This window comes from Triturus cristatus, chromosome 12 (genome assembly GCF_964204655.1).
Source record: "Triturus cristatus chromosome 12, aTriCri1.1, whole genome shotgun sequence".
Lineage (NCBI taxonomy): Eukaryota > Metazoa > Chordata > Amphibia > Caudata > Salamandridae > Triturus > Triturus cristatus.
In genome coordinates this window covers 774,474,049-774,499,983 of record NC_140595.1, presented here as the reverse complement: position 1 = coordinate 774,499,983, position 25,935 = coordinate 774,474,049, and the positions used below count along the sequence as shown (strand labels likewise).

The 25,935-nt window shown below is 41.2% G+C and overlaps 1 protein-coding gene across 1 annotated transcript in view; it reads right to left on the bottom strand.

Moving 5' to 3' along the window:
• The window catches only part of DNAH2 (dynein axonemal heavy chain 2), a 2,945,517-nt gene that overhangs the window by 2,012,978 nt on the left and 906,604 nt on the right, over nucleotides 1-25,935 (bottom strand). Inside the window, exon 33 of the mRNA XM_085638712.1 lies at nucleotides 22,949-23,074. Coding sequence (XP_085494838.1) covers nucleotides 22,949-23,074 — 126 coding nt within the window. The remainder of the gene's footprint in view (nucleotides 1-22,948; nucleotides 23,075-25,935) is intronic.

Sequence of the window (25,935 nt, the reverse complement as noted above, 5' to 3'; positions counted from 1 at the left end):
GCTTTATTCAGTAAAGTCATGTACATCCTTATCCCTGCAGTTTCCCCTTCACTTCTTCAGAACCGAAACCATGATGCCCCCTTCAGAACATTCTTTGGGAAAGGCTAGAGGGCAGAAAATGCAGACAGGACAGTTCTAGTGATACCTGGGGTTAGGTGGGTGGGTTGACGTGACCCCATGAATTATGAGATATTTGAGGAATTGTTGCTTCTAATTTTCATGTTAAGGAAAGATATAAAGTAGTAGAGTAAGCACCATCATCATCATATGTAGTTTATTTGGAATCATTAATAGCACAAAGACAATTTACAAAACATTGTAGAATGTATTCAATACAGACAATAAATAGACTAAAACATCCAGTAACATTGAGCTAAGAAAAGAACAATACTGATTACATGGCATAGATCCATGCTTAACATTATATTACCTATTAAGCTACTCAAATTGTAAAGGCAAGTCAATAGTTACCTTAATTTCACATTGGACGATAAAAATTTCCCCACAGCATGGCAATTTAGATACAAGTCTAGCACCATTAGCCTGATAAAAATCAGATTTGCAGCATGATGACCTACAGCTAATCGATATACATTTGCACATGGGCTTTGAATACATGTTGCAAAACAATTACACATGCACATTGAACTGGCATTTCTGATGACCAATTGGTAAATAACCAACTCCTCCAGCTGAGACCAGCCGTTTGGGAAGCTATGTATATGTCTACTGATGCCCAATCTAAAACATGTCACAATACAGTGTTCCTAGAGATTGCCAACTCAGAAGAAGTAGCCCTCAGAATGCTCCGCTATTTTAAGTGACAAACAGGATCTAAGAAAAGTTACCTATCTGTAACTACAGTTTGTAAGGATTGGTATCTTTCATAGATTCTTATGTTATTACCTGATATCAGGCAGGGACTCCTCAGTAGTCTATGTTAACACAGCAGTATACCAATAGAGTAAGAGTAAATAGAGCAAATATTTATTACATGCTTAGTTAATAAAAACCATTGCATAATAAAAAAAAAAAGGGGCATGATAAAATTGAGCAAGCAGTGTATGCATAGCTAAATAAAACACAAAATGTTGTCATATCAATATTTCATTCATATGAGATGCTGTGGCCGTCTGTAAATGTTTCTTCATTCCGGATTAATAGAATTAAGTCTCTTGTAACAGTTCCAAGTTTCTATAATCACAGTCTCTGATTGCAAAGGTCTTTGCACTTAATACCATCAGGTAAAGATATTAAAACAATCAGTTAGCACTTTTCTGTTAAAACTGCTCTTAAAATATGTATAAAAATGCACAGGATGTTATAAGTTGCTGTTCTTTGATTCAATGTTATATTCCTTCTCTGTCGCCTTTAGTTTCTTTCTCGCAGCATCGAGGAAGCGAACTAGACAGTCTGCAGGTTCTAATGCATAGTCTGTTCAAGGCGGGTTTTAGTATGGATCTTCTTTCCCTGTCTAAGCGTTTGCATGTGCAGACAATGTGTAGAGTATCTTCCTCAGCCTCGGCACACAGTCTGCATGTTGTTTTAGATTGTGGCCGTTTCCATGGGGGTAAATGCGGCAGTATCGGTAGAATGCCCATCCGGAAGTTCAGAAATTTTTCTTTTTTGGTCCTGGTAAATCCAGTCCCTAGATAGTTTTGTGAGGAGCAGTTTTTGTGGCTCTGGATAACAAACCAATCATGTGCTCTTTCAGACAGGGAGGCTTTGTCTTCGAGATTGGATATGATTTTTACTGTTTTGTTGACAGGCTCCTTAAAGGTTTTACGGATCCCAATTGTGTCCCAGTGGGCTTCTAAGGCCAAGCTGGCCAAGGACTCTTTTACATAAATCAAGGCTGCACAGTCTTTTTTCTGATTCAATTCATTCCATAATAATTCATTTAGTGAGCCTGGTTCTGCTCCTTTGATTTTGTGCCAGCATTTCAGGTAGGCTCCCTTTCGTGTGGTTTGTTGCTTTGAAATGCTGAACTCTAACCTGATTTGGGCTGGTGATGTATAGCCTGGGAGGTTAAAAATGATTCTCATTGCCTTTGTTACTGTCTTGTCTAGGGTGTCGGCATCTCTCCCTCTGAGGCACTCGCTTCCGTAAGTAATGGTTGGGAGGAGTTTTGCGCAGATTACCTGTAGCAAGGGGGTAAAACTTGGGCCACTTATTTTTTGTTTAATATTTTTTAGTGCAACTGCCAACAGGGTTCCTCAACCTTTTATAGATGCTTTTTGCGGAAGGAACGTGCCTTTAGTGTCCAAAATTATGCCCAAGTATTTACATTCACTGACAATATCGGGTTTCTTCCCTTCCAGAACCCATTGGAAGTGGTGTGATTTATTTTTCCAGTTAATAACCATCACGTTAGTTTTGCTGAGATTAATTTGTAGGCCATTTCTGTTGGAGAAGTTGCTCGTGGTATGTAGTAGGTGTTGTAAGCCAATCGGAGTGCGGCTGATCAGAACCAGGTCATTTACGTATAGTAAATTTGATAGGGGGAAACCGCCGAAGTTTGGGGCATGATGGCTGCACTTATCCAGTTCTGGCGAAAGGTCTGCCAAGAACAGGTTGAACAGGATAGGCGCCAGCACGCACCCCTGCTTCAGACCCTTAGTTGTCGGGATTCTCCGTGATATACTTTCTCCAGCCCCTAGCTTGATTTGGATCCAGGTATCAGTATGTAGAAGAATCAGCTGGTTCAGAAGTTTGCTCCTAATTTTCATTTTGGAGAGTATACCAATAGAGAAAATAACATTGAAAACTGCCATGGACTATTTATTAGCAGCCAATCCACCTCATTTGTGACCCAACCTCCAGCCACTGAGACGGAGAGGCACAACCGTCCTGAGAAAAACAAACTGTCAAATTTATGACTACTGGTAGCCTCATGAAAGGGGAGGAGGGAAACAACCTTTACAACGCAGTCATTACATCGCACTACCTTTACAATGCAGTCATTACAACATCCTTTACATTGCATGACATTACAACACAGCCATTATATCACATGTCACTACAACGCATACCATTACAACACATGTCACTACAACGCATACCATTACAACGCATGCCATTACAACGCATAGCTTTTACCCTTACACTAGCCGACACGTACCTTACTGTTGCACTCACTGGAGTGGGAATAGTAATTGTTACCCCTACACTATCCAACACTTTCCCTACTGTTGCACCCACTGGAGTGGGAATAGTAATTTTTACCCCTACACTATCCAACACTTACCTTAAATGCAATGTAATGGTATGCGTTGTAATGGTATGCATTGTAATGGTATAATGCGATGTAATGGAATGCGCTGGAAATGTAGTTTCTAAAAATGCGTTGTTATGGCATGTGATGTAAAATCATGCGTTGCAATGGATGTTGCGATGTAAAAACTGCGTTGTAGAGGCATGCGCTGTAACGTCATACATTCGGGGAGGAGGGTAGGTGCAAGTAGATTTAGGAAAGGTACCAATGCTGAAGAATTGTAGTTAAAGGCAACTAATTGTTTCTTCTCCAACACTGGATCCTTCATATATTTACATGACTGAATTAAAATTTCCAATGCAGTAAGTAACATCATACAGTAAGCACAGAAGGAAATAAATGATGTTCAACTTAATGAAACAGGTTGTGCAGCACCAGCTATCCAAAAGTAATTAACTCTTTGACCGGATATCTAGAGAATAATATTTGGCAAAGGTATGCACAGACACCCATTTTGCTGCCATGAATACGTCGGTAAGTGGCATTCCAGTGAAAAGTGCTGTGACAACCATGCCTCTAACGTAGTGATCTCCAGTCCTCTGTCTGAGAGGTCATCCAGCTTTGCCATGATAGAAAGAGATAGAAAAAAAATATACACAGTGAGCAATGTGTTTTACAAGAAAGCAACTATTGTCAGGAGACCACCCAACTGCTGCATTATGAAGAGGCCGCAGGGCTGGTGGTTGCAAAGTGCTCCTTTTTGTGTTGGCTTGTGCTGCGGCTCAGGAAAAGGGCCGTAGCACAAGCTGCTGTGAAAAGAAACACTTTCAGAAGATCCATGGACCATGTGCCATGCACCATGTGGTGCATGGAGGTGCGTGGGAGCACTACATGTGCCCCCAGGGCCACTTTACAGTGACCCATTAAGGACGGGCCCCAAATTCTATTTAACAAAGTCTTTTCATAGCGGTCTTCCCACCATGAAAAGGCTGTCAGAAAATCCCGACGGCGGGGCTTGCCCCGGCACCGCCGCCATTCGGGAAACAATTCCAACCGCCACCCTGTTGGGATCACTGATCCTGGTGGAGAGGGCGATCTTCCCCCGACCGCTGTGGGTCTGGCCGCCAACACTTCATAATCAGTCCCATACTTTTGATCAAACTTCAGATAAATGAAAAATGAAAATGCTTGAATTTTGAAAGTGTGCACGCGTTCTGAATGTCATGGTCAAAAGAAATATTCTTTTCCATAAAAGCCTTTTAAGAGATTCTCCTTATGTAATGGGGTTGATAGGGCATTTAAAAATAGTCCATCCAATAGTTTTGAGCTCCCAAGTCAGTGGACTTTTTGAAAGGGGGTTAAGGTGTAGAAAAGCCCATTGAATAATTCTTTCACTATTCTAGTCGAGAATAGAGAAGGGGCAATTGTAGTCTTAAGGCACATTGAAATAGCTGCCAGATGTACTCTAACTATGAAATACGTTAAGCCTCACTCTGCCAGGCATAGAATGTATGGCAATATCTTATAAGGACCCATTGTTAGGCGATGGATGCCTTGAGAAGAGGCCCAAATACAAAAGTGTTTCCATTTAAAGTGCTAGGCCTTCAAAGTGGAAGCTGCCCTAGACACTTGGAGAGTTTTTTGATAGCATCATGAAATGTTGAGGAAACCATACTCTATTTTTGAAGCAGCCATGCAGTCAGATGCAGGCAGGAAAGACTGTGATGTAAAGCTTCAACTTGGTTCTATGGGACCAGTATGAATTTAATTGGTGTTTTTATTGATTGATACCAAACTTATTTGTATCAAAAGTGCCTTGCCCAAGCTGGTGCAATTAGTAGTAGGGTGCATGATTCATTCTTCAGACGATGATAAAAAATCTTTATTCGATTATAAAATATATAATCATAAAAATTGCATAAAAATAGCATACTCGATATACAATATAAATACAAAAGATATTGTTAAAAAATTATATAAAAACATACAAAAATAAAAAGAATTCCATCATGGATCACATTTGCCCTGAAGCTTAAAAAACAGTTAACAGTTTAATAATGTATCACTTTGTTCCAATGCAGAGCATTTTTCAAAAAGGAACAATCCGCAAAAGACACTGCATGATCAGTGAACAATTTCAGATAAAAAGAGAAGTCAATCCGTATTGGTAAAAGCCCCCGGACTTGAGAATAGGCAACAGGAACCCTTGGGGAAGGGGATCATAATACATACAGAACATTAACAGATGTTCCAAAGACTGGAAGGAGATACCATCACTAGAACAGATTTCAATAGAATTCAGATTATATTGTCCTGGAGAGAAACAAAGGAGAGAACAAATTGTCCGCAAACGAAACTTCATAAGAAGGCATCTCACCCAGGGTTTGTGAACAAAGGAGAGATACGGTTCAGTGGCACCATATAACAAAACAAAGAGGCATTTCATTCTATTTATTTCCAACATTGGCCAAGTGGATTTACTACCCACTGTAGATGCAAACCTAAAAAGGCATCCACAAGCTTGATTGAAACATGAACATAAGTTCACAAGACAGGACATCCAACTATTATGTTGGTCAAAGGTAACCCTTAAAGAGGGAAAGGCGAGCACCCTAGAAATAATCTTCCCTTTAATAGTAATAGGCCTTGGATTGCTGGTCTGCCTCCCACAAATCATATAATGTGTTTTGGCGATATTGGTATGCAGCTCCAGATTGTCCATAAACTTAACAAATAAGTCAACAAGACCCTTAAGGCCATTTGGGGTGTGAGAGAGTAGCACCGCACCGTCTGCATGTAGAAAAGATGGCACATCTGTGGATTTCACCTTAGGAATGTCCTTCCCATTGGCTGCCGGAAAGGAATTCAAACCGTTGATATATATATAATAATAAAAAAAAGTGCTAAAACACATCCTTGCCTAACTCCCTGAGGGCTAGAGTATGATCCCCTCCCAAACCATATCTAATCAACGCGTTGACACATAGTAAGTCAAACAATGGCTGGGGCAACCCAAGATCAGCCAAAATAACTCCATAACTTTGATTTGCTGACCCGATCGCAAGCACTACTCAGATTCATGGATGCTTAATAGATGGCTCCCTTCTTAGCTATAATATATTTCCCAATTATCAGGTGTAAGTTCAGGCATTCTTCCCCTACCTGCTCTTAAACTACATTGGGCTGGGCAAAGAATGTCGTTAAATTGGGCTCAGTCTTCAATACGATGTAGAATTATCCAACCCATGATTATAACATCAGAATCTAAGAGAGAAATGGCTATATAGCAAGTGAGATTCTGCCTACTACCCTTTTAAAAAACAGGTACAATGACTTCAGCTTTCCATGAGTTAGGAATATTAGATGAAGTAGCTACATTTAAGGTGTTAGTTAATAAGGGGGCCCAAAGTGAGATATTAGCTTTATAAAGATCAATGGGGACCCCCATCTGGCCAGGGTTCTTTGTTAGAGAAGCTGGCTAAGATGGCAGAGCGTACTTCCCCCAGCTCAAATGTAATACCTATTGGGAACAACGAAGCGCCCTCAGTGGCAGGCGAAAGCCCATCCACATATAATGCATAACTTTTTTTAAAGGGCACCACCCATTGGATGGGAGTAATGGTTGAACCTTTGTCAACAGGTAGGTCAGAGCAAGGCTGCTTCCCATTAACATTTCCCTCAAAACGCCTAGCATTCCTGGTGTTGCAGGTGGTTACTAGATGCTCCCATGTTTCCTCTTTTAAGGTTAGCTTTCTGTTCTTAATGGAATTCTTATAGGCTACTCTTGCAGTTGTAATGTCCTGCTGGTTTCTTGGCCTGGCATTAAGGGCTTCACGGAGCAGCTTATTGACTGGCCTTCACCCTTGATCATACCAGCCCATCTTGGGGGATCTGCAGGACCCAAAGAGTTCAATTATAATAGTTCTTATGGAATGCTTTAGAAGCTGGAAGGCATCTAGAACCATGGTCGGAGAAACCTTCTAGCATTAACAACGACTCCATATTCATGGACAGATTTCAGCCGACTAAGGTTTGTAGCAGAATAGGGATTGATTAATATACTGCCATTTGACAGTAAGATCCCAATCTTTTTGGGTTAAGCTGATTAATCCTGGAATTGGATCAAAGCGACTACCAACTGGTATCTCCATCCTAACCTCAGTGGGGTTGTGATCACTGTAACAGGATTTGTGAACCTTGCCAGGGCATACAAACCGTTCAAGGGTCCTAGAATCAAACATATAATTTATAGCTGACTCTTTGCCCCAACCTACAAAAGTAGGTTGATGGTTGGAGAAGTTCTCCATCATGTCCAGTACGTTATAGAGGCTTGCCTGCCCAAGAGCGTTGAAAAGTCGCCACCCTCTGGCATCTTCAGCTTCCAAAGAACCCTTGTGTAATGGGTAATTGAAGAAAAAACATAAGGCAACGTTCCTGAGCAATAAATCGAAAGCACTTCCCCTTGAGTCCAGAGACAGCACCACCTGCTGGTGAAGGTTTGGCATTTTGTGTTGTGTGGCATTCTGAAGAGATCCAAAGGAGGCATAACCCACCTCTGAAACACCAGCTGTTGTTTTCTTGCATGCACTTCCCATCCATGACAATCTGCATTACCTCTACTTAAGGCATCTGCAATAATGTTCTGAAGCCATGGCACATGCTACACTGCAGCGTGATTCCATGTGTTAGGACCCAGTGCCAACAGAGCTGAGCTTTCTACGACAGTGATTCCGATTTTGTTCTTACTTGTTTTAATATATAATAAAAAGTAATATGGCATCCATCATGAGATGGAATTGCAGTTCTATAGTGTAAAGATGTTTAACTCCATATATATTTTCCGTGTGCATCCAACAAGTTAGGGCCTGTTTGATTTCTGAAATTATTAGAATGTGTTTGTCCTAAAGTCCTGACATTTGTTTTCATTCAATATCCAACTGTTCTTGGAGTGGTCTCATGTTCAAGTGACACTGTAGAATCAGGGAAATACAGGACAACCTCATCCCCATTAGTTCTTTAGATTTTCCCTAGATTATTTTACTGTGATTTTGCATGGATGTCATGCACCAATGTCAATAGTCTATTCCCTACTTCCTAGGAAAGGTAACATTAGAGTCTTGGCACAGATGCTTGCCTCTAGAAGCAGAGTTCTTGTTAAGAGGTGATCTTTGATTTCCTCTTGGTGAGAGTTTAAGGCCTAGTTTTTCTAACATACTTAGTCTCAACTGCTTGCTTCAGTAATTTCTCCCTGAGAAATAACTTTGATAAGTCAGTTGTCCAGGTACAGAAAACTCACCTCCTAAAGTCCTTTATGGGCTGTCACCAGTGCCAGACAATTTGTAAATGCTCTGGGTGCTAATTTGAGGCCAAAGAGAAGGGCCTTGAATTGATAGTGTCAGTCATCCACCATAAACCGTAGAATATCTTTGCAGTTGATAAACTGAAGGATGTTTGTTTAGTGCTCTTAGTTCCAAATGGGCCACTACTTCCTTGTTTTCTTGAGAATAAGAAAAAACCTTTCTGCACTGGTTCTATGGCCACCTTGACAAGTAGTTTGATAATGTCTAATCACATAGTTTCCACGTGTAAATGAGGCTCCTCCTTTGGAAAGATGGGTGGCGGCCCTGAAATTAATTCTATTGTGTGCTTATACTTTATAAAATGCAAACCCCAAGCAACTGAATATAACTGGATGTCAAATTGGAAGATAAAGTCAATAAGCTTTGACTTCCCTCCCCCACAAGTTTGGGAGATGAAGAAAGCGTGCTTGCCAGGTAGTCACATATACCTGCAATGTCTTGGCTTGTTGGATGATGGCTCATTGCCTGTTTTCAGCCTCCTGACTGACCTCTTTCATAATGTAATGTGGACTGGGATGAAAGATCGTATCCTTCCCTCTACAGATGAAAATAACTTGATGTCCCCAGTTAATAAAACCCTTTTTGCCCATAAGGTTGACATTTGAAGTAAGAGAAGCCTTGCATGCATTGCAATAAAGCAAGCACTCTCACTGTATCAATGTCTATCTCGATGTATCAATGTCCATTTTTAGGTCTCGCCTAGGCAACGCTTAAGCTGTCTCTTCAAGACATGATGTATTCAGGTATGGACTTGAAGCTCCGCCCATTTTTTTCAATTGGCTCTTGTTACTGTCCTTTCTAAATGGTTGCTTTTGATTTGTGAATAGGCTTAGTCGTCCCTCCTCAGTACCGCCTTTTCTCCTTTTGTAACCTTCCATGAGGACCGGCCCTTTTTATGAGTGTTGTTACTCTATATGTTTTATTTACAGTCTGTGAGCACTATTTTCTTAAACAGCTTTCTTCTATTGCTGGCACGACATGCTTTCCTGCAATGGGGTCACTTTTCAACTGTCTGCTGACTTTCACATTATGCGTGGCGGTGTCACCAGGTATGAAGCGGGCGCCACCTTTCTTTTGTTTTGCACCCCACTTTGTTCTCCTTCAAGCCATTTTTCTTCCCCCTCCTACTTTGCATTAAGAGCCCCCCGCGGTATTTCTTTCCATCTTTCTTTTGTTTTCCACCCCATGGCATGCTCCTTGAAGCTCTTGTTCTTCCCCCTTCCCGCTTCGCATTAAGAGCCGGCCCCTGTCTCGGTATTTCATTCCGCCTTTCTTTTGTTGTTGTGCATGCCACGGCATGCTCCTTGAAGCTCTTTCTCTTCCCCCATCCCGCTTCACATTAAGAGCCGTCCCCCCCTCGGTATTTCTTTTGCACGTGGCGTGGGTGTGCCCTGTACACATGTGATGTGGTTGTTATTTGTACGGATGATAGCCTGGTTAACTAACGCCCCAGTGACAATGCAGAGGTATGTATTTAAACCCGTAAGGGCATAGGTTCTAAACCTGGCAGAGCAGAATCAGACACAATATTAACGGTACACGTGAGGTAAATATGGACACACTTGTGATACAAACATCACGGATTGCATGACTGTGGCATTGGTAACTCTAAAAAAACACACTCTTGGGGTTTGTTCTGGTTGTTTCCAACATGATGGGACTACTCTCTTTGATTTCATGTGTAGCATACCTCAGTGAGTTGCGAGACTAGTCCAGACACTACTGAAACTACTTGCTGTATCCGGTTTGGTGTGCTTTGATGACAGGTTTAGCTACAGACATTTCCTACATTTACACTTGCTCATACTTAGACACATGCATGCTTCAAGTCTACATGTATGGTGAGACACTGTGTTTTGGGCGCGTGCTCTTTATTAAGTGGGTACTTTGCCATTTTGAATCCCTGACTGGCATTTGGCAGCATAACCTATCTGGCTCTCATATATGGTGAATAATAGGGTGCCCATGGGATTGCAAGAACAGATTCTTCCTCTTGCTGCAGACAGAGACCAACAGGCCACCATCAAAAGCCTTTTTTGAAGGCACCGATCTGTACGTGATATGCGAACAAAGAAATTCAGTGGGCGAGTGCCCAGCCTAAGCACCATATAATTCACATTCAAACCTGGTGTGGCAGACTTAGCCATTCATCCTTTTGAGGTCGATAAAGTGTGTTCCACAGACGAATGAAAATAACTGTTAATGATGAGCCCTGTTTTCGGTCATTCACTACGTCAAGGGTTGTGATAATTAATGCAGTTCCGGGTCAGCCAGTGCCCCATTCTATTATTTCTTGCATGTTGAATTCTGCTTTCAACCAAATATTGCTAAACCAAATATTGTTAGTGTCCCACCGTGATGGTAGAAGACGCCTCTTCAAAAGAGCCACAATGTGCTATCTGTTATTTTGTTTAGCACCATATGTGATTTCCTGATGTCACTAGGATTGTTCACAAAACTAATTTACACCGAATTTGTTGGTGAATTTATTTTTTGTATAAATCCTAAAGGAATAAAATATTCCCCTTTATCCATTATTGGAAATTAACGACAATCAGGCCTTCCTTTGATTTGGATGTTGTCATATAGGACTACAGAGTCAATAGCTCTTTAGAATATCAGAGTAAAGAGTTACAAAAACAACACGTATTCACAATGCAATAGGTTACCCATTTGCGAGAGTTTGAGCAATTTGTATTTTAAATGACAATGCCTTTAATGTATGTGTTTTGAAAACCTGCAAAAGGTGCGCACAGACGCACTTTGTACATTATAGTCCTTGCTTACAAGAAGCAAGGCTGGCAGTAACAGCACCTCTTTTACTGCCAGCCTTGCTTCTCGTAAGCAACTACTATAAGTACAAAGTGCGTAAAATATATAAATAAAAGGCATTGCCATTTAAAATGCCAATAGTTCAAACTCTCACAAATGCAAGATATATTGCATTGCAAATGCTTGTTAATGCTTGTAAGGCATTACCCCTGTGTTTGCTGAAACTGTGTGGCCCTTTAAAAGCCATTTCTAACACCCCAGACTGAACAGTAGGCAAAAGGATGTGCTTCGTAGCCAACAACATGTTTGTACTACAACCCTTTTGCCATCCAGTGGAATCCAAGGTTACAAGCCTGAAGGGAGGCACCTATCTATTAAAAGAGACAATGAGAATGGCCTTTGTCTTTTCACTTCAGACTTTTGGCAGCTTTTCAATATGTTGAGTGATGCTGTGCTGCAATTACCATATCTAAATAATATAGCAGTTAAATTCATTATTTTAAAATATATCTCCGCAAAAACAACATTCATTTTCTCATCATGTCTATGTGCTATCTTTGATGTTCCGTAAGCACCACACAGAGCACTGCTGGATTCCAGGAATGTCTCCATGCTGCTGCAGATATTACTGAATCTGTTTTCATTTGCTTCAGGAGGCTTGCCAGTGATGAAACAGAAGCCATATATTTTTTCTACAGATTGGATAGTGAAGTGGAGTCTTTTGCCATGTTTCATGCATGATAGTCCTTCCTTCAAATGTCTGTCTAGGATGGGAATGGACTTTGTCGAACACTTTGACTTGCTTTGAAAGCAAATTAAAAAGTCTACTTCTCAATAGAAACTATTGGGAGACTGAATTGTTGCAATGCTCCTTCAATTAGCATAGGGAAACAATAAAGGACTTCAGGTGGAGAGTCCATCTGTGTTGGTTTCAAGCTGGGATCTTCAGCAGAAACTCTGTCCATTTTCAGGGCCTGCCAATTATGTACTTCATCTTACTGATGATGGCTGAAGTAATCATGATTTAGCATACATAGCCACATCTTACTCTACGTCACATGCCACTGGTTTCGTAGTCAGATAATGGAAATGTAAAAAAGGCGGTAAAGAAAAATCCATTAGAGGTGCATGAACTGGTTGAAAGGGCTGAGGTGGTGGAGCTGCTGAAGTAGGAAGGAAGGAAGGAGGAAGAAAAAGTTGCTTACTTGAAATCCTAGTTCTCTTCAAGGGGACTCCTCACCAAAGTCATAAGCACTGAATAGTCCCGTCCACTTACGGAGATCCCGGAGTACTCTTAAAAATGATTTATATATATGTAATAGACTTTGTACATAGTACTTTACATATATATCTGCAGCCTAAAAAAAAGCTACAAATGGCCAGGCTACATTGATTTCCATTTTAAAAATAATCCAATTACAAAAAACTATGTCATCCGCAAACCGTTTTTTAAAAGGAAATGGAATATGAGACACTGTTGGCCAATAAGCTGCCATTCAAAGAATAGTAGAGAAAACTGGCACTGTGCTTTTAAGTACCTCCGAACACCCTCTGTAACCCATCATGCCTCACAGGTGAGTTATGTCAGGTCATTTTTAGGGAGATTAGGAATACTGTGGGAAGCAATTGTTGAGAGCTATAATAATTGCTGTCCGGGGAGGAGGGAGGGTTGCTTATGACTTTGATGAGGATTCCCCTGGAAGAGAACAAGGATTACAGGTAAGCAACTTTTCCTTCTCTGCCAGGGGATGCTCATCAATACTCATAAGTACGGAATAGAATAGCAAGCCCATTCCATAAGATGCAGAAATGAAACAAAACCAGCTCCAACAATCACCTGAAAAGGTTCCTCAAAAACGTCCTACTGGAGTATCTGCTTTAGAGTCTGAATCTAGACAATAATGTCTAGTAAAGGTAAGTGCAGATCTCCATATAGCAGCTTTACATATTTCTGAAATTGCAACATTTCTAAGAAGAGCTGCAGTTTCAGCCTTCCCCCTTGTGGATTGTGCTTTAGGTCTACTAGGTAGAGACCTTTCAGCTAGTTGGTATGAGAGAAATATACAGGAAACTATCCTCCTAGAGATCGTTTGTTTTGATGATGCAAAACCTGTTCTCACTGGGCCATAATTAATAAAGAGATTATCTGATTTTCTGATGGCTTTGCTTTTATTTAGGTAGAACTTCAGAACTCTTACCATCAAGAGAGTGTAAAGACCTTTCAGATTGCGTAGATGGAGTAGATGGATTAGGGAATAAAGTCCGTAATGAGATGGCTTGATTCATGTGGAAGTCGGAAACCACCTTAGGATAAAAAACTGGGACGAGGCCTCATCACAAATCTATTACTACGAAAACGTTTGTATGGTTCTACAGAGTACAATGCCTGAATTTCAATCACTCAGCATGCTTATGTGGTGGTCACTAGGAAAGGCACTTCCATGCCAGATGCTGTAAAGAGGCAGTTAAGTTCCCAAAAAGGAGATGGTGACTTAAGTGAAGGGAATATTATTTTAAGGCCTTCTAAAAAGTCTTTAATTACAGGTATTTTCAAGAAAGAAGTTTGTGATGGAGATTTTCTATATGCTGTTATAGCCGCAAGATGCACTTTTAACAGAAGAAAACTGTAAACCTGGCCTTTGCAAACGAAGACAGTAGGGTATAATCACTTCTTTCTGACACACGATTGGATTGTGTCTGTTTTGAATGCACTATAAGTAAAATCTCTTCCACTTAAAGGGATATGATTTTCTTGTACAAGATCTTTAAGCCTCTCTTAAAATGTCCATCCAGTCTTTTGGCAGGCTTAAATGACCATATTGGAGGAATTCAGGAGCCAAGCTGTCAAGTTCAGTAATGGATGGTTGGGGTGCAATATCTGTCCCCCAAATCTCTTGTGTGGCCGTTATGACAGGTGAAGATCTGTGAACCGCCATTGACAAGGCCATTCTGGTACTATCATTATCATCCTGGTCATAAACCTACAGTGGTTGATGATTTTTGTCAATATGAAAGGAACTAGGGGAAATGTGAAGAGAAATTTACCTGACCAATTTATAAAAATGGGTATTACCTTTCGACCCTGGTTGGAAGAATCTGGATGCGTAGTCTCAGCATTGTTTGTTGCTTGCGTCTGCAAACAAATCTATTTGCAGATATCCTCAGTCTTAGAAAATGTATTGTTAGACTTAGTCATTTAGAACCCAGTCGTGATTTTCCAGATATACCCCACTGAGTGAATCTGCATGTATATTCTGAACCCCTGTAAGATGAATGGCTGTTATGCTTAGGTTTCTGGCTATTAACCATTCCCATATGGCTTGAGCTTCTATCACTAGGGGTTGAGAGGGAGTCCCTCGTTGCTTGTTTAGATAATGTATTGTTGTTGTATTGTCTGCCTGATTAAGAAGGGAATTCATTGGTATTGATGGAAAAAAAGATTGCAGGGCCAGATGGACATGAAAAGTCTTTCCATTGTCTGACCAAATCCTTTGGGTTTGCAAGTGTCCCATATGAGCTCCTTCATCCCTGGAGAGAGGCATCTGTGATCAATGTTTGAGTTGGCAGATTCTGATGGAATAGTACTCCTAGCAAGAGGTGCTGTGGCGGTTTCAACTATTGGTAGAAATTGAATTGTATCTTGTGATAGAGTCCGTTTCTCTTCTCAGTGGTCCGAGAGCTGATGCCACTGGTCTTCTAGGCATTGGTGCAGGGGCTTCATGTGCAGTCTTGCATGAACAACTTGAAAGATGCAAGACGCTATCAAACCTAGTGGGGCTGCATTCTGTCTCACTGTTGGATAGCGAGTATGAAAGAGATTGCGACACTTAAGACTGATTGACAATACCCTCTGCTCCGAAGGATACACTTTTGCGGATTGGGTATCCAGCATTGCTCCCATGTATTGTATCTTTCGGACTGTACAGGATGTAAACTTTTACTTGCAGACCCAGATTGGTTAGCATATTGAGACACAATTGGTAATGTATCTTTGTCTCTGCAACCAATTGTCCAGGTAAGGCTAAACAAAGATCTTTTGTTTCCTTAAATGAGCTGAGACGAATGCCATACATTTCTCAAAAATGTTTGGAGCTGATTTTAGTTTGAAAGGTAGAACCTTGTATTGGTAATGAAGAAATCCTACTTTGAATCGTAAAAAGGTTCGATGGTTTGCTGATATTGGAATGTGAAAGTAGGAATCTTGGGGATCTATTGACCACAATCCAGTCTCCTTGATGTAGTTGTGGATAAATTTGGTCTAATGACAACATTTTGATTTATTTTTTCTTTATGGACTTATTTAGTACTCGCAGATCTAGAATGGGTCTGAATTCTTGCTTTGGCCCTTTCTTTTGTACCAAAAAGTATGAGAAATAAATCTCCAGTCCTCTCTGGTGATGAGGAACCTCCTCCACATCATGCTTCTGCAATAGAGTTTTGGCTTCTTTTTGCAGTAGGTTTTTCTGTGAAACTGATGTTTTAATTGGCGGAATTGAAAGAGAAGATGACCTGAATTGAAGAGAATATCCATTCAGAACTGTTACTAAGTGCCACTACCCCCATCGGAGTGGGAAACAGAGGAGGAGGAAGTAACGGCACATTACTGAGAAGGTGGTTTTTCTGTAGATACTGACTCCTGCTGTGTTCCTCTACTGCTTGATGGTTTTTGAGGGTGATCATGTTGCCTTGGCTGTTGCTGATGTTGTTGGTAAGACCAGTGAGGGATTTGAACCCTTTGAGAAAAAAGAATTCTGAGAGTAAAATCTCCTACAATATTCTTTTTGCTTCTCTAGACCAGCAGCCTTCAAAGTGTTCATCTCTGTTTTCATTCTGGACATCTAGTCATCTGCATGAGGGTTGTATGACGGAACAAAGAAAGCCTTTGTAACAAAGGCTTTTACAATGAAAACTGAATAACGCCAATGCTTTATTGCCGTCTGAAACTGAACTCGGACAAGACGGAGGTCCTCATCCTCGGACCCACCCCCTCAGCCTGGGACGACTCCTGGTAACCGACCGCCCTGGGGACAGCACTGATACCAACCAACCACGCACGCAACCTAGGATTCATCCTCGACTCCTCCCTCTTCATGTCCAAGCATTCAACGCCGTCTCCTCCTCCTGCTACAACACTCTACGCATGCTCCGCCGGATCTACAAATGGATCCCGACCGAAACAAGAAGAACAGTGACACAGGCCCTCGTCAGCAGCAGACTGGACTACGGCAACGCACTCTACGCAGGAATCCCAGCCAAACACCAACGGCGGCTACAACGCATCCAAAACGCCTCCGCACGACTGATCGTCAACGCCCCCCGCCGCAGCCACATCACCCCCGTCCTGAGAGACCTGCACTGGCTCCCCATCGACAAGAGGATCACCTTCAAGCTCCTCACCCACGCACACAAAGCACTCCACAACGCCAGACCAGCCTACCTGAACAGCAGACTCAGCTTCTACACCCCCACCCGCCAGCTCCGCTCCGCCATCCTCGCCCTCGCAGATGTCCCCCGCATCCAATGTACAACCGCCGGCGGCAGATTCTTCTCTTACCTCGCCGCCAAAACCTGGAACACCCTCCCAACCCACCTACGACAGACCCAAGACCTTCTCGCCTTCAGAAGGCTCCTCAAGACCTGGCTCTTCGAGCAGTAGCGGCACCCTCCCCCCCCCCCACCCCTCAGCGCCTTGGGACCCTCACGGGTAAGTAGCGCGCTTTACAAGTACCCTGATTGATTGATTGAATGCTTTCATAACCGCAGGTTTTAGTACAAAGCTCATTATCACACCACCATATAGGTATTTATTAAAAGTACTGCTACAACGAACATCATTTAAAAGCACTCATTTACAACAATTACATTGTCAAAAAGAAATTGAGCTGTGAGACCTGATGAATGAGGATGAATGGTAGCTGATTGGCCATGAGTGGGAACCGATGAGGAGGTTGTGAGGTTATTTTCCCGTTAGCTGCTCCAGATTTCCACCCACTTCCTGTATATGCAGTGGGGACATGGGTGAGTACTGTTTTCGACTGCACTTGCTCCATGGGCCTAACTGGCCAATGTTTCCTGTGTCGTGTCACAAGACAGCAACACACCCAGAGTCCTAAATCTGCCAACCGGGCAAAACCCCCCTACAACATTAGCCCTAGCCGATTGGCCATGAGTGGGAAACATAAAACGTAGTCATTAAATCACATCTTTACCTTCCCCAACCCTGAGCCATAAATTCGGTAATCGGGCGCAGCCCCCCACACCCTTAGCACTAAGACTGCCCCTACCCCAACTCTGAGCCCTAAAACCCACAGCAACAAAGTTTCCTCAAATCTGCTCGCTTGAGAATTAAATTTCATTGTAGTGACATGGGCTGTAAAGCCATTCATTGTAATTATACTTTCATTGTAAAAACTGGCATTGTAATGACCCCGTCGTTATTCAGGTTTCATTCTAAAGGCTTTTCGTTTTTAAACCTTCTTTATAAAGGACGTTTCCCCTGCACGAGACAGAAAAAGAGTTCCCTGAAAACAGTAAATTCAAAATTCTGTGTTGAGCCTTTGGCTTAAATCTGGCTAATCTGAGACAAGATAATCTACCTGCACAGATACCATGACAAAATACATGAGCAGCAAGATCCGATGTATTAGCTGCTGCACTTATTATCTGGTTCCACACCAGGCCACCTTCATTCAAGATCTCTTGGAAATCTTGCCTGTCCTCTTTTGAGAGTTTCTCCATATATTTGTTTACCGAATCCCACAGAGACCAATCAACCTTCATAGTAGATGCTGATGTTCCACGCATCTTTTTGCCAAGAGGATCTATTTGTTTGCTTTCCTTGTCTGGTGGCACGGAAGAAGAAGGAGCAAATTTGTGAGACTTTCTTGCTGCTGCCACAATGACCAAATCTGGAGGAGGGTCTTACATGAGGAACGGTGGGTCATGGCCAGGAGGTATACATTTTTTAAGAAGTCAAGATGGAGCAAACTTCACTGATTGCGGCATAAGGAATAATTGCATCACAGGTTTTAGCAGAACAGGAACCAGGGGAAGCAGTGTTTGTGGAACTCTATTACTATAAAAACGTTTGTATGGTTCTACAGAGCACATATTGCCTTGGCTGTTGCTGATGTTGTTGGGAAGACCACTGAGGCGCTTGAACCCGTTGAGAAAAAAAAATGGAGAGTAAAATCTTCTATCATATGGCCTATACCTCCTACAATATTATTTTCGCTTCTCTAGACTAGCAGCCTTCAAAGTGTTCATCTCTGTTTTCATTCTTGACATCTAGTCATCTGCATGAGGGTTGTATGACGGATGTAAAGTCCAAAAATCACGGAAGACAATGTAGTAGTAGGGATATCAATATTAAATTTTGTTGCCCCTCTTATTAACACCTCGTTGAAGGTAAGAAGATCATCTATAGGAGACACTCTTGCAGGGGATGTAGTAGGTGAGTCATTGCAAACTGATGAGAAAGTAGTGGGAGACAAAGATGTAGATCTTCTTCTTCTGTGTCTAGATGTGGACCATCTGCTTGATCTTCTAGATTAGGATGTAGATCTGGATGTCACTTTAGATATGGAGCAGTGACGTAGTGGACTCCTAGACCTTCTTAGAGACTTATGAAGTGAGGCTATAACCTGCTGGCTACCAATGGGCCCTGTTGGAGACATAAGGAGCACAGATGGTGTGCTTGGAGACATTTGGGGAGATGCAGAACCCCTAGGGTATGGTGTACCTGAAATGTGTATTTCAGGTGTGACCCTTGATGATAAATAAGTACGGTAGTACTCAGAGTATGAAGTATGGTCACAGGTCTATGCTATGGACTTTGAATCCAACGTGGAGAATATTTAAAGGTGAGTGGGATCTGGCCCTAAATGTAGAGTGAGGCCTAGATTCAGCTGTGTGTGTTGTTAAAGACTGTGTGTTCTTCAACATCGAATGCTTTTACTGAGATGTTGGCTTCTCCGCTGTTTTTGACATCAAAAGCTTTTCCATCAATCTTGATGGTGGCTTTGCTGTCGTGTCGAAATCTGCTTCTGCTACGTCAATGGGTGGTGGACTGTCGATGTCGATGGTGTGACGCCGATGTGTGTCTCAATGGTGAACATTGAGGGTGCTTTGATGTTGAGTGATGGCTCGAGCCTACGTTCAACTGTACATTCAACGGCATACCTGTTGACGGCGACCACACTGGTAGGGGCTCTGTTCTCAATGTCATACCTCTCGACGACGACCAGGAATGTTTTCTCTTGTGGTTAAGTTGATCTTGTCTCTAGATCTCCCTCTGTGAGACTCCTTAGAATGAGAGGAGGGATCTTTGCAAGAAGACTGACAAAATCCTCGATGATTCAGTAGCAGCAACTTGCCATCTTTCTTGGAGACCATATAGTTTGATCTTTTCTCTGTCCTTAAAGTTTGCTCGGAGACCTTCTGACAGTGACCACAAGTCTCAGGATGATGAGACTCTGGAACGCAAACAATACAGACAGAATGAGGGTATGTCTGGGCCTTTTTCTTCCCACAGGAAGGGCACGTCACAAAAAATGAAAGCATTCTTGACAGGAAAATAAACTATTTTTAAAAATGTCTATCTGCATTCTAGGTGCCGGAAACTTTCAAATGACTTTCAAAAGGAAAGAATAAGAAAATATTTTCCAGTGATTTTTTGCCAAAAAGTCACAGCTCAGTGCTCCAGGATCCTGTTTCAGGAGCCAGAAAAATTGACTGACATAACTGTCACCTGTGAGAGGTAATGTGAGGCTCTTAAAGGCACAGTGCCAGTTTTCTCTACTATTCTTTGAATGGCAGCCTATTGGCTAACAATGTCTCATATTCCCTTTCCTTTTAAAAAAGGTTTCTGAAAGTCTTTGTATAGTAATTTTTTATTAAATCATTAATGACATATTTCTATGTAACTGGATTCTTTTTTAAATGAAAATTCAATGTAATCGGGCCATGTTGGCCTTTCTTTGGGCTGCAGATATGTGTGCAAAGTACTACGAACAAAGTTTATTACACATATAAAAAAACTATTTTAAGAGTGCTCCGGGATCATTGCATGTGGGCAGGACTATTCAGTGCTTATGACTATTGATGAGGAATCCCTGGAAGAGAACAATAGGGTGTACTGGAGGTAACCTGCTGTAGAAGTCTTTAATTAGTTGCTTCATAGAGTCCAGGAACTTTGAACTTGGAACTAGGAACTTGCACCATTTGCAGCTGTGGAAAAACATAGGACCCCATTTAGGGACCCCACCTGTTATAATGCAGGGGACGCTTGTAAACAAATTCTCCCTCCAAATCTCCCAGTACATATTGGACCTGCAAATCGTGACATCATCAGAATAAATTGGAAGCTGTCATCTCCTTCCCTTGGGTGGTCATTAAGCTGACCATTGCTATACCAAGATAAGGAAGAATCATCCAAAACCTGAGTTGGTGGGTCTTTGTAATACTTATCAGTTACACACAATAGAATAGTGTTACTGTTGCTGCAATCAAAGTTTAGGGCAGGGCCAAAGTGAGTGTAGAGGTTTTGATTTGGGTCTCTAACTTAAAGCACCACCAAGGCCAGGAGTCTGCCAATTCAAGGCAGGTGGACATGGTCTTTAGATTTGGGGGCACATGCGACTCTGAAGAGTAGCCTGTGATGGGATCTTAAGAACTCACAAGTTCTAAATTGTGCATTTTAGCTTTGCAGATGGATGCAGAATAGTATTCTCCACTGAAAGCAGTTCTAGAGGGGTCAGCATTTAAGGCACACAGAAGGTGAGGACCTTAAAACTAAAAATACCACAAATACTGAAGTTTTTGGGAACATATCCTGACTTGTGAATAGGTAATATACATTTCATGTTGGGTCCTCTGCCGAGATCTACCTCGTTCCATACATTTAACAAGGTCTGAATAGTGATCTGGAGACAGAGAGAATATAGGTCTTTGAGCCATGCTCTCGGAGTGCGTTATTCAAAATCTCAAAAGGGGCAGACTATACTTACTTTCTGCAGCTGCGGGTAGGAAGAGGTAGTGTGATCTGGTCAAAATAAACAAAGTCTGAAGATAAAGAGCAGGGCTTAGAGGATTCCCTATTTTCTGTAGATGAGCAGTATAAAATCTAACAGTTGGTGTCTCTGTTGTGGGTTGAAGAGCTGAGTTTCTCCACCTCACTGGCAGAGTTTGGGTCACATAACGAAGTGGATTGATTACAGGAAGTCTATGGCTGTGTTTAGTGTTATTTGCTGTATTGTACTCTGCTGTGTTAACACGGATGACAGATATATAATGTGATTGTCCCTATTGATTCTATAACCTTTTTTCCATCCCCTGTCCCACTCTTATGTTGATGTAATTTCTATTCATTGGAAGTGGAATATATTGTACTGTATCTTAATATAAGTTTGTAGAAGAGATTTGCTGACGCCATCCTATGTACTTGTATGGTTGATTAAATGTCTAAAATGTTAATAAAGGCCTATTTAAAAATAAAAATAAAAAAAACAATGATGACAGAGGTTTCCTGCTATGCCAAACTCTGTCTGCTGCCTGGAGGAGTTAGAAGAATAACAAATCTGCAGGTTTAGTATACAGTTGCGTAGGATTGCTCTGAGAGTTCTACATTCACGTGGACACTACTCCTGCTGCATGTAATCCTTTCATTTTTTCTTCTCTTTTGTTAGCCTTTATTTGTATATTTATTTTAATTCCATAAGGATTGTTTTGAGAATTCTACATTCACATGGTGATGCTACTCTTACTGTATTCAATCATTTCTTTTTTCCTCTCTTTTTGTTTGTCTTTACTTATATATTTATTCATTAAAGAACTGGTTTATTTTCTTTTGTGTCAGAGTTAGGATTCAGAATTTGAACATTGGGAGTGGGAATGTGATGTGAGGTAGGGTCGGGAGGGGACTGTATTGTTTTCTAATGTTATACCTATCCATTTTATGATTTATTACTGATATGTTCCATGTCATCCAATTTTTTCTATTTACTTTAGTTAATTGTTGTTCTGGTTCACGCTTTCTATTATAAACAATGAAAACAGCAACAATGACTGGTTGAGATGACAATAGAAGCAAGCCTTACAGTGATCATGGTGATTGTTCCCACTGTTAATAGTTCATTGGCAGGACACCACCCTGCATATTCAGATTGTGGACAGAAGGTGGGTGGCTATTAGTACATTAATCTGCCTTTGAAATGTGCCAAAGAATCCAGCAGTTCACCTAGATTACTTGTGCTCCCACAAATGTCACTGAGCTCTACTGTAAATTTAGTTGAATTCCCCCACCCCCATTAACAGTTTGTTCAGCCACAATATTGTGCCTATGGAACTGAGAAGCAAATTGAGCTTTGGCTGCAGAAAGAAGCTTTGCACAATGGTTTGGGACTTAACAGTGTTACATTTTTGCCCTCATTTGGCTTAAGTACTCCAATTTAAAATAAAGGTCCCTGAACCCAATTTACTGCCATCACGTTTTGGATTTATTCTGACGTTTATAACCCTGTATGGTGGACCTTAACTATCCAAAGATCTGGAGAAAAAGGATCCATAAACTAAATTAGTGATAATTAAGCACAGTTAAGCTTACCTGCCCTGCCCAGTCCTTTACCCATTTGTCTCTCTTGGTTGGCATTTTCTTCAAAGCCGCGCGGCAGTTCCTCAGGAGCTCTTTCAGGGTCCAACGCATGGTTCGCTCCACGTCATACAGCCAAGCCTATATAGCAGGAGGGAAAGGTAAAAAGATGTTATGACAAAGTCAGTATGGAATTTAGGGTTCATTTTTGCCAGCAAGTTCTGGAGCAAAATTGAAACTCAAGATTGTTGTGACAACAAAGGTCACTTTTCAAGGCCTTGACAGTGTGCGTTTCTAAAAGCAGGACTCTATTCGAATATAGAAGGAAATTGTTTATCTCTAATTGTATTACACAGGGTATGCTTTTAATCTGAATGGTATTTTGGTGGAGCTTGAAATGGATGAAATATATAAAGTAGTGTTTGTATTGGTCAAGCAACTGCATGGCCACAATTTCCACATAATTTCTAAGACCACACAGGACAAAAGGGTGTATGTAGACATGAAGAGCCTTAAAAAGCCAGTTTGTGCTAATGTGTACCCTGGATGTCCAGTAAGAAATGGCTACTTACTTGTAGTCCTGGTTCTGCATCATAGGAATCTTCACTGAATTCATAAACGTTAGAATAATTCCAGGCCATGTGCTTGTATCCCTGAACACTTCAAATCCAATATTTATCCATATAGTTCAATACATAGGTTGCCATTGTCTAAATGAAACCCTAGAAACTACATTGCAGCATGTGTAATGTAAAAACAGGCAAAATTTGGTTATCACTGAGGATAAATTGCAGACAGAAGCGTTCCCTTCCCAGAATGCACTGGACTGGCAGTGGCCTTTCTCAGCCTGTCCGTTTTTATGGTGAGAATTTACAAGAATGAAGCCTTGAGTATACATTAACTGGATTTCAAACACCCAAGATAATTCAGCTGGGAAGGTGGTGGGTCTTTTTTGACATCAAAGAAAATTCATACAATGCAGAACCTGGAGTACAAGTACCTCTTTCTTCTGCATCATAGGATCTTCCAACAGTCAAAAACCTTAGAATAGAGTATCAAACCAATAGTGGTCTTTTCAAGTGCGGCTTTTCAGCTTTAGAAAGAAAATTAATGCGATAATGAAAAGATCTGCTAAACGGCCCTCTTCATGCGACTAGACATAAGATACGGTGTCCCCCAGTTACATTTCCCCAGTTCTCCAGTTTAAATCATTGGCTGGCATAAAGAACCCTTTACAGCATAGGGCTGAAACTGAGAGCGATGGCCCAACTGTCGGTACACTACCTTGCATGGACTCAGACCTAGCCCTACCTACCAATCTGTAATAATGAGATCCTGTTTAATAATGTTTGGTGTAGCATGTACTCAGATGTTATTCTACTCCATGACAAGATGTATAATTAATGGAAATCACGCTACATTCGTAATAGCTACTACTGTACTGTTATTCTAGAAATACCAATTTTATTAAAAGAAATGAAAAGATCTGCTAAAATGCCGCTTCTAGGCAAATTGATTCCTTAAAGTAGTCTGACAACTCTAGCATCAGTCTGAGTATCTAAATCTAGACAGTAATGTCTAATGAATTTATGTGCATATCCAGATGGCTGTTCTGCAAATATCTGTTAATGGGACATTTCTAAACTACACTGTAGTTGCAGCTTTCTCTCAAGTTGAGTGTGTTCTTGAGCTACTTGGAGGAGGCTTGTTTGCTAATTGGTAATATAAGGTAAGGCATGCCACAATCCATCTAGATATAGATTGCTTGGATCTGGCATATCCCTGAAGAATCTGTCCACAATTAATAAAAAAGTTGGCTGGATTGTCTAAGAAATCTTGTATTTTCCAGGTGGAACCACAGTACATGGCTAGCATTTAAACATTGAATTAATCTTTCTGCTGGTATCAAAGGATTGGGAGAAAAATGCAGGCAATGCAATTGTGTGATTGTGAAACTGAGAGGAATGAGAGATGAGTGCTCTATTTGTTTAAAATATACTGAAAGGCTCCATTGCAGGCAGAGCTTGAATTAAATGTTATCTCCTAGCAGAGTTATTGGCACTAAGAATGCAGTGCTGCCGTGTGGCCTTGAGCATGGGGTCAAACGGGGACCCATTAGTGTACAAAGCGCTATGCTGAGTTCCAAACTGGGTGATGGTTGTTGAGTTGGGAGAAATTAATTTCTTTAAGCCCTCTGGGAATTTATTGACTACTGGAATGTTTAAGAAAGAAATCTAATCATGGTTCATCCTGTAAGGTGTGGTAGCAGAAAGGTGGACCTGTATTGATGAGAACTGCAATTTTGACTGGGTCAGGTGCAAAAGGTAAGGAATAGTTACATCCTCTTGACATGAAATTGGACCATGCCCATTATTTTGGCAGCACATGCAGAACCTTTTTGACTGCATTGCATAACATGTTTTAGTGGATGGTCGTTTTGATTCTTTTAGAATCTCCATACAAGCAACTGGTAGAATTTAACATCTATACTGCCTGACTTCAGGAGCAATGCTGTGAAGTTCAGTGATGTCACAATCAGCTCCTGAAGTCTGGCGAGGAAACTGAGTTTGTATGGCAATCTCTTGAGAGGCCTGATTGACATGTGAGGGAGGTGTAAATATCGCCATTGCCATATTATTGCCTTGTGTGGGTTATTGATTATCATATGTAAATAGATTTCTGAATCGAAGTACAGGTTCAATGATCAGTTTAGCTGCTGCATTCGGTCAGCAGAGAATAAAGAGGATTATTTGATTATTTGATGATTATGCAACTTTGGCACTATGAGAATCATTTTCAGTTGTGTGTTTCACAATTTCAGCAGTACTGTTGGATAGGTAGATTTGGCAGAAAGGCGTGGAAAAATCTCTTTGACCGGTCTATTAAAAGGCAATTCTTCACTGATTTTGGTTCTGGAACCCAGGACGCAAAGCTTTAGTATTTTTTGTTTTGAGATGCTGCAAACAGATCTATAAAAAGTGTTTCCCATTGTGTGAAGATGT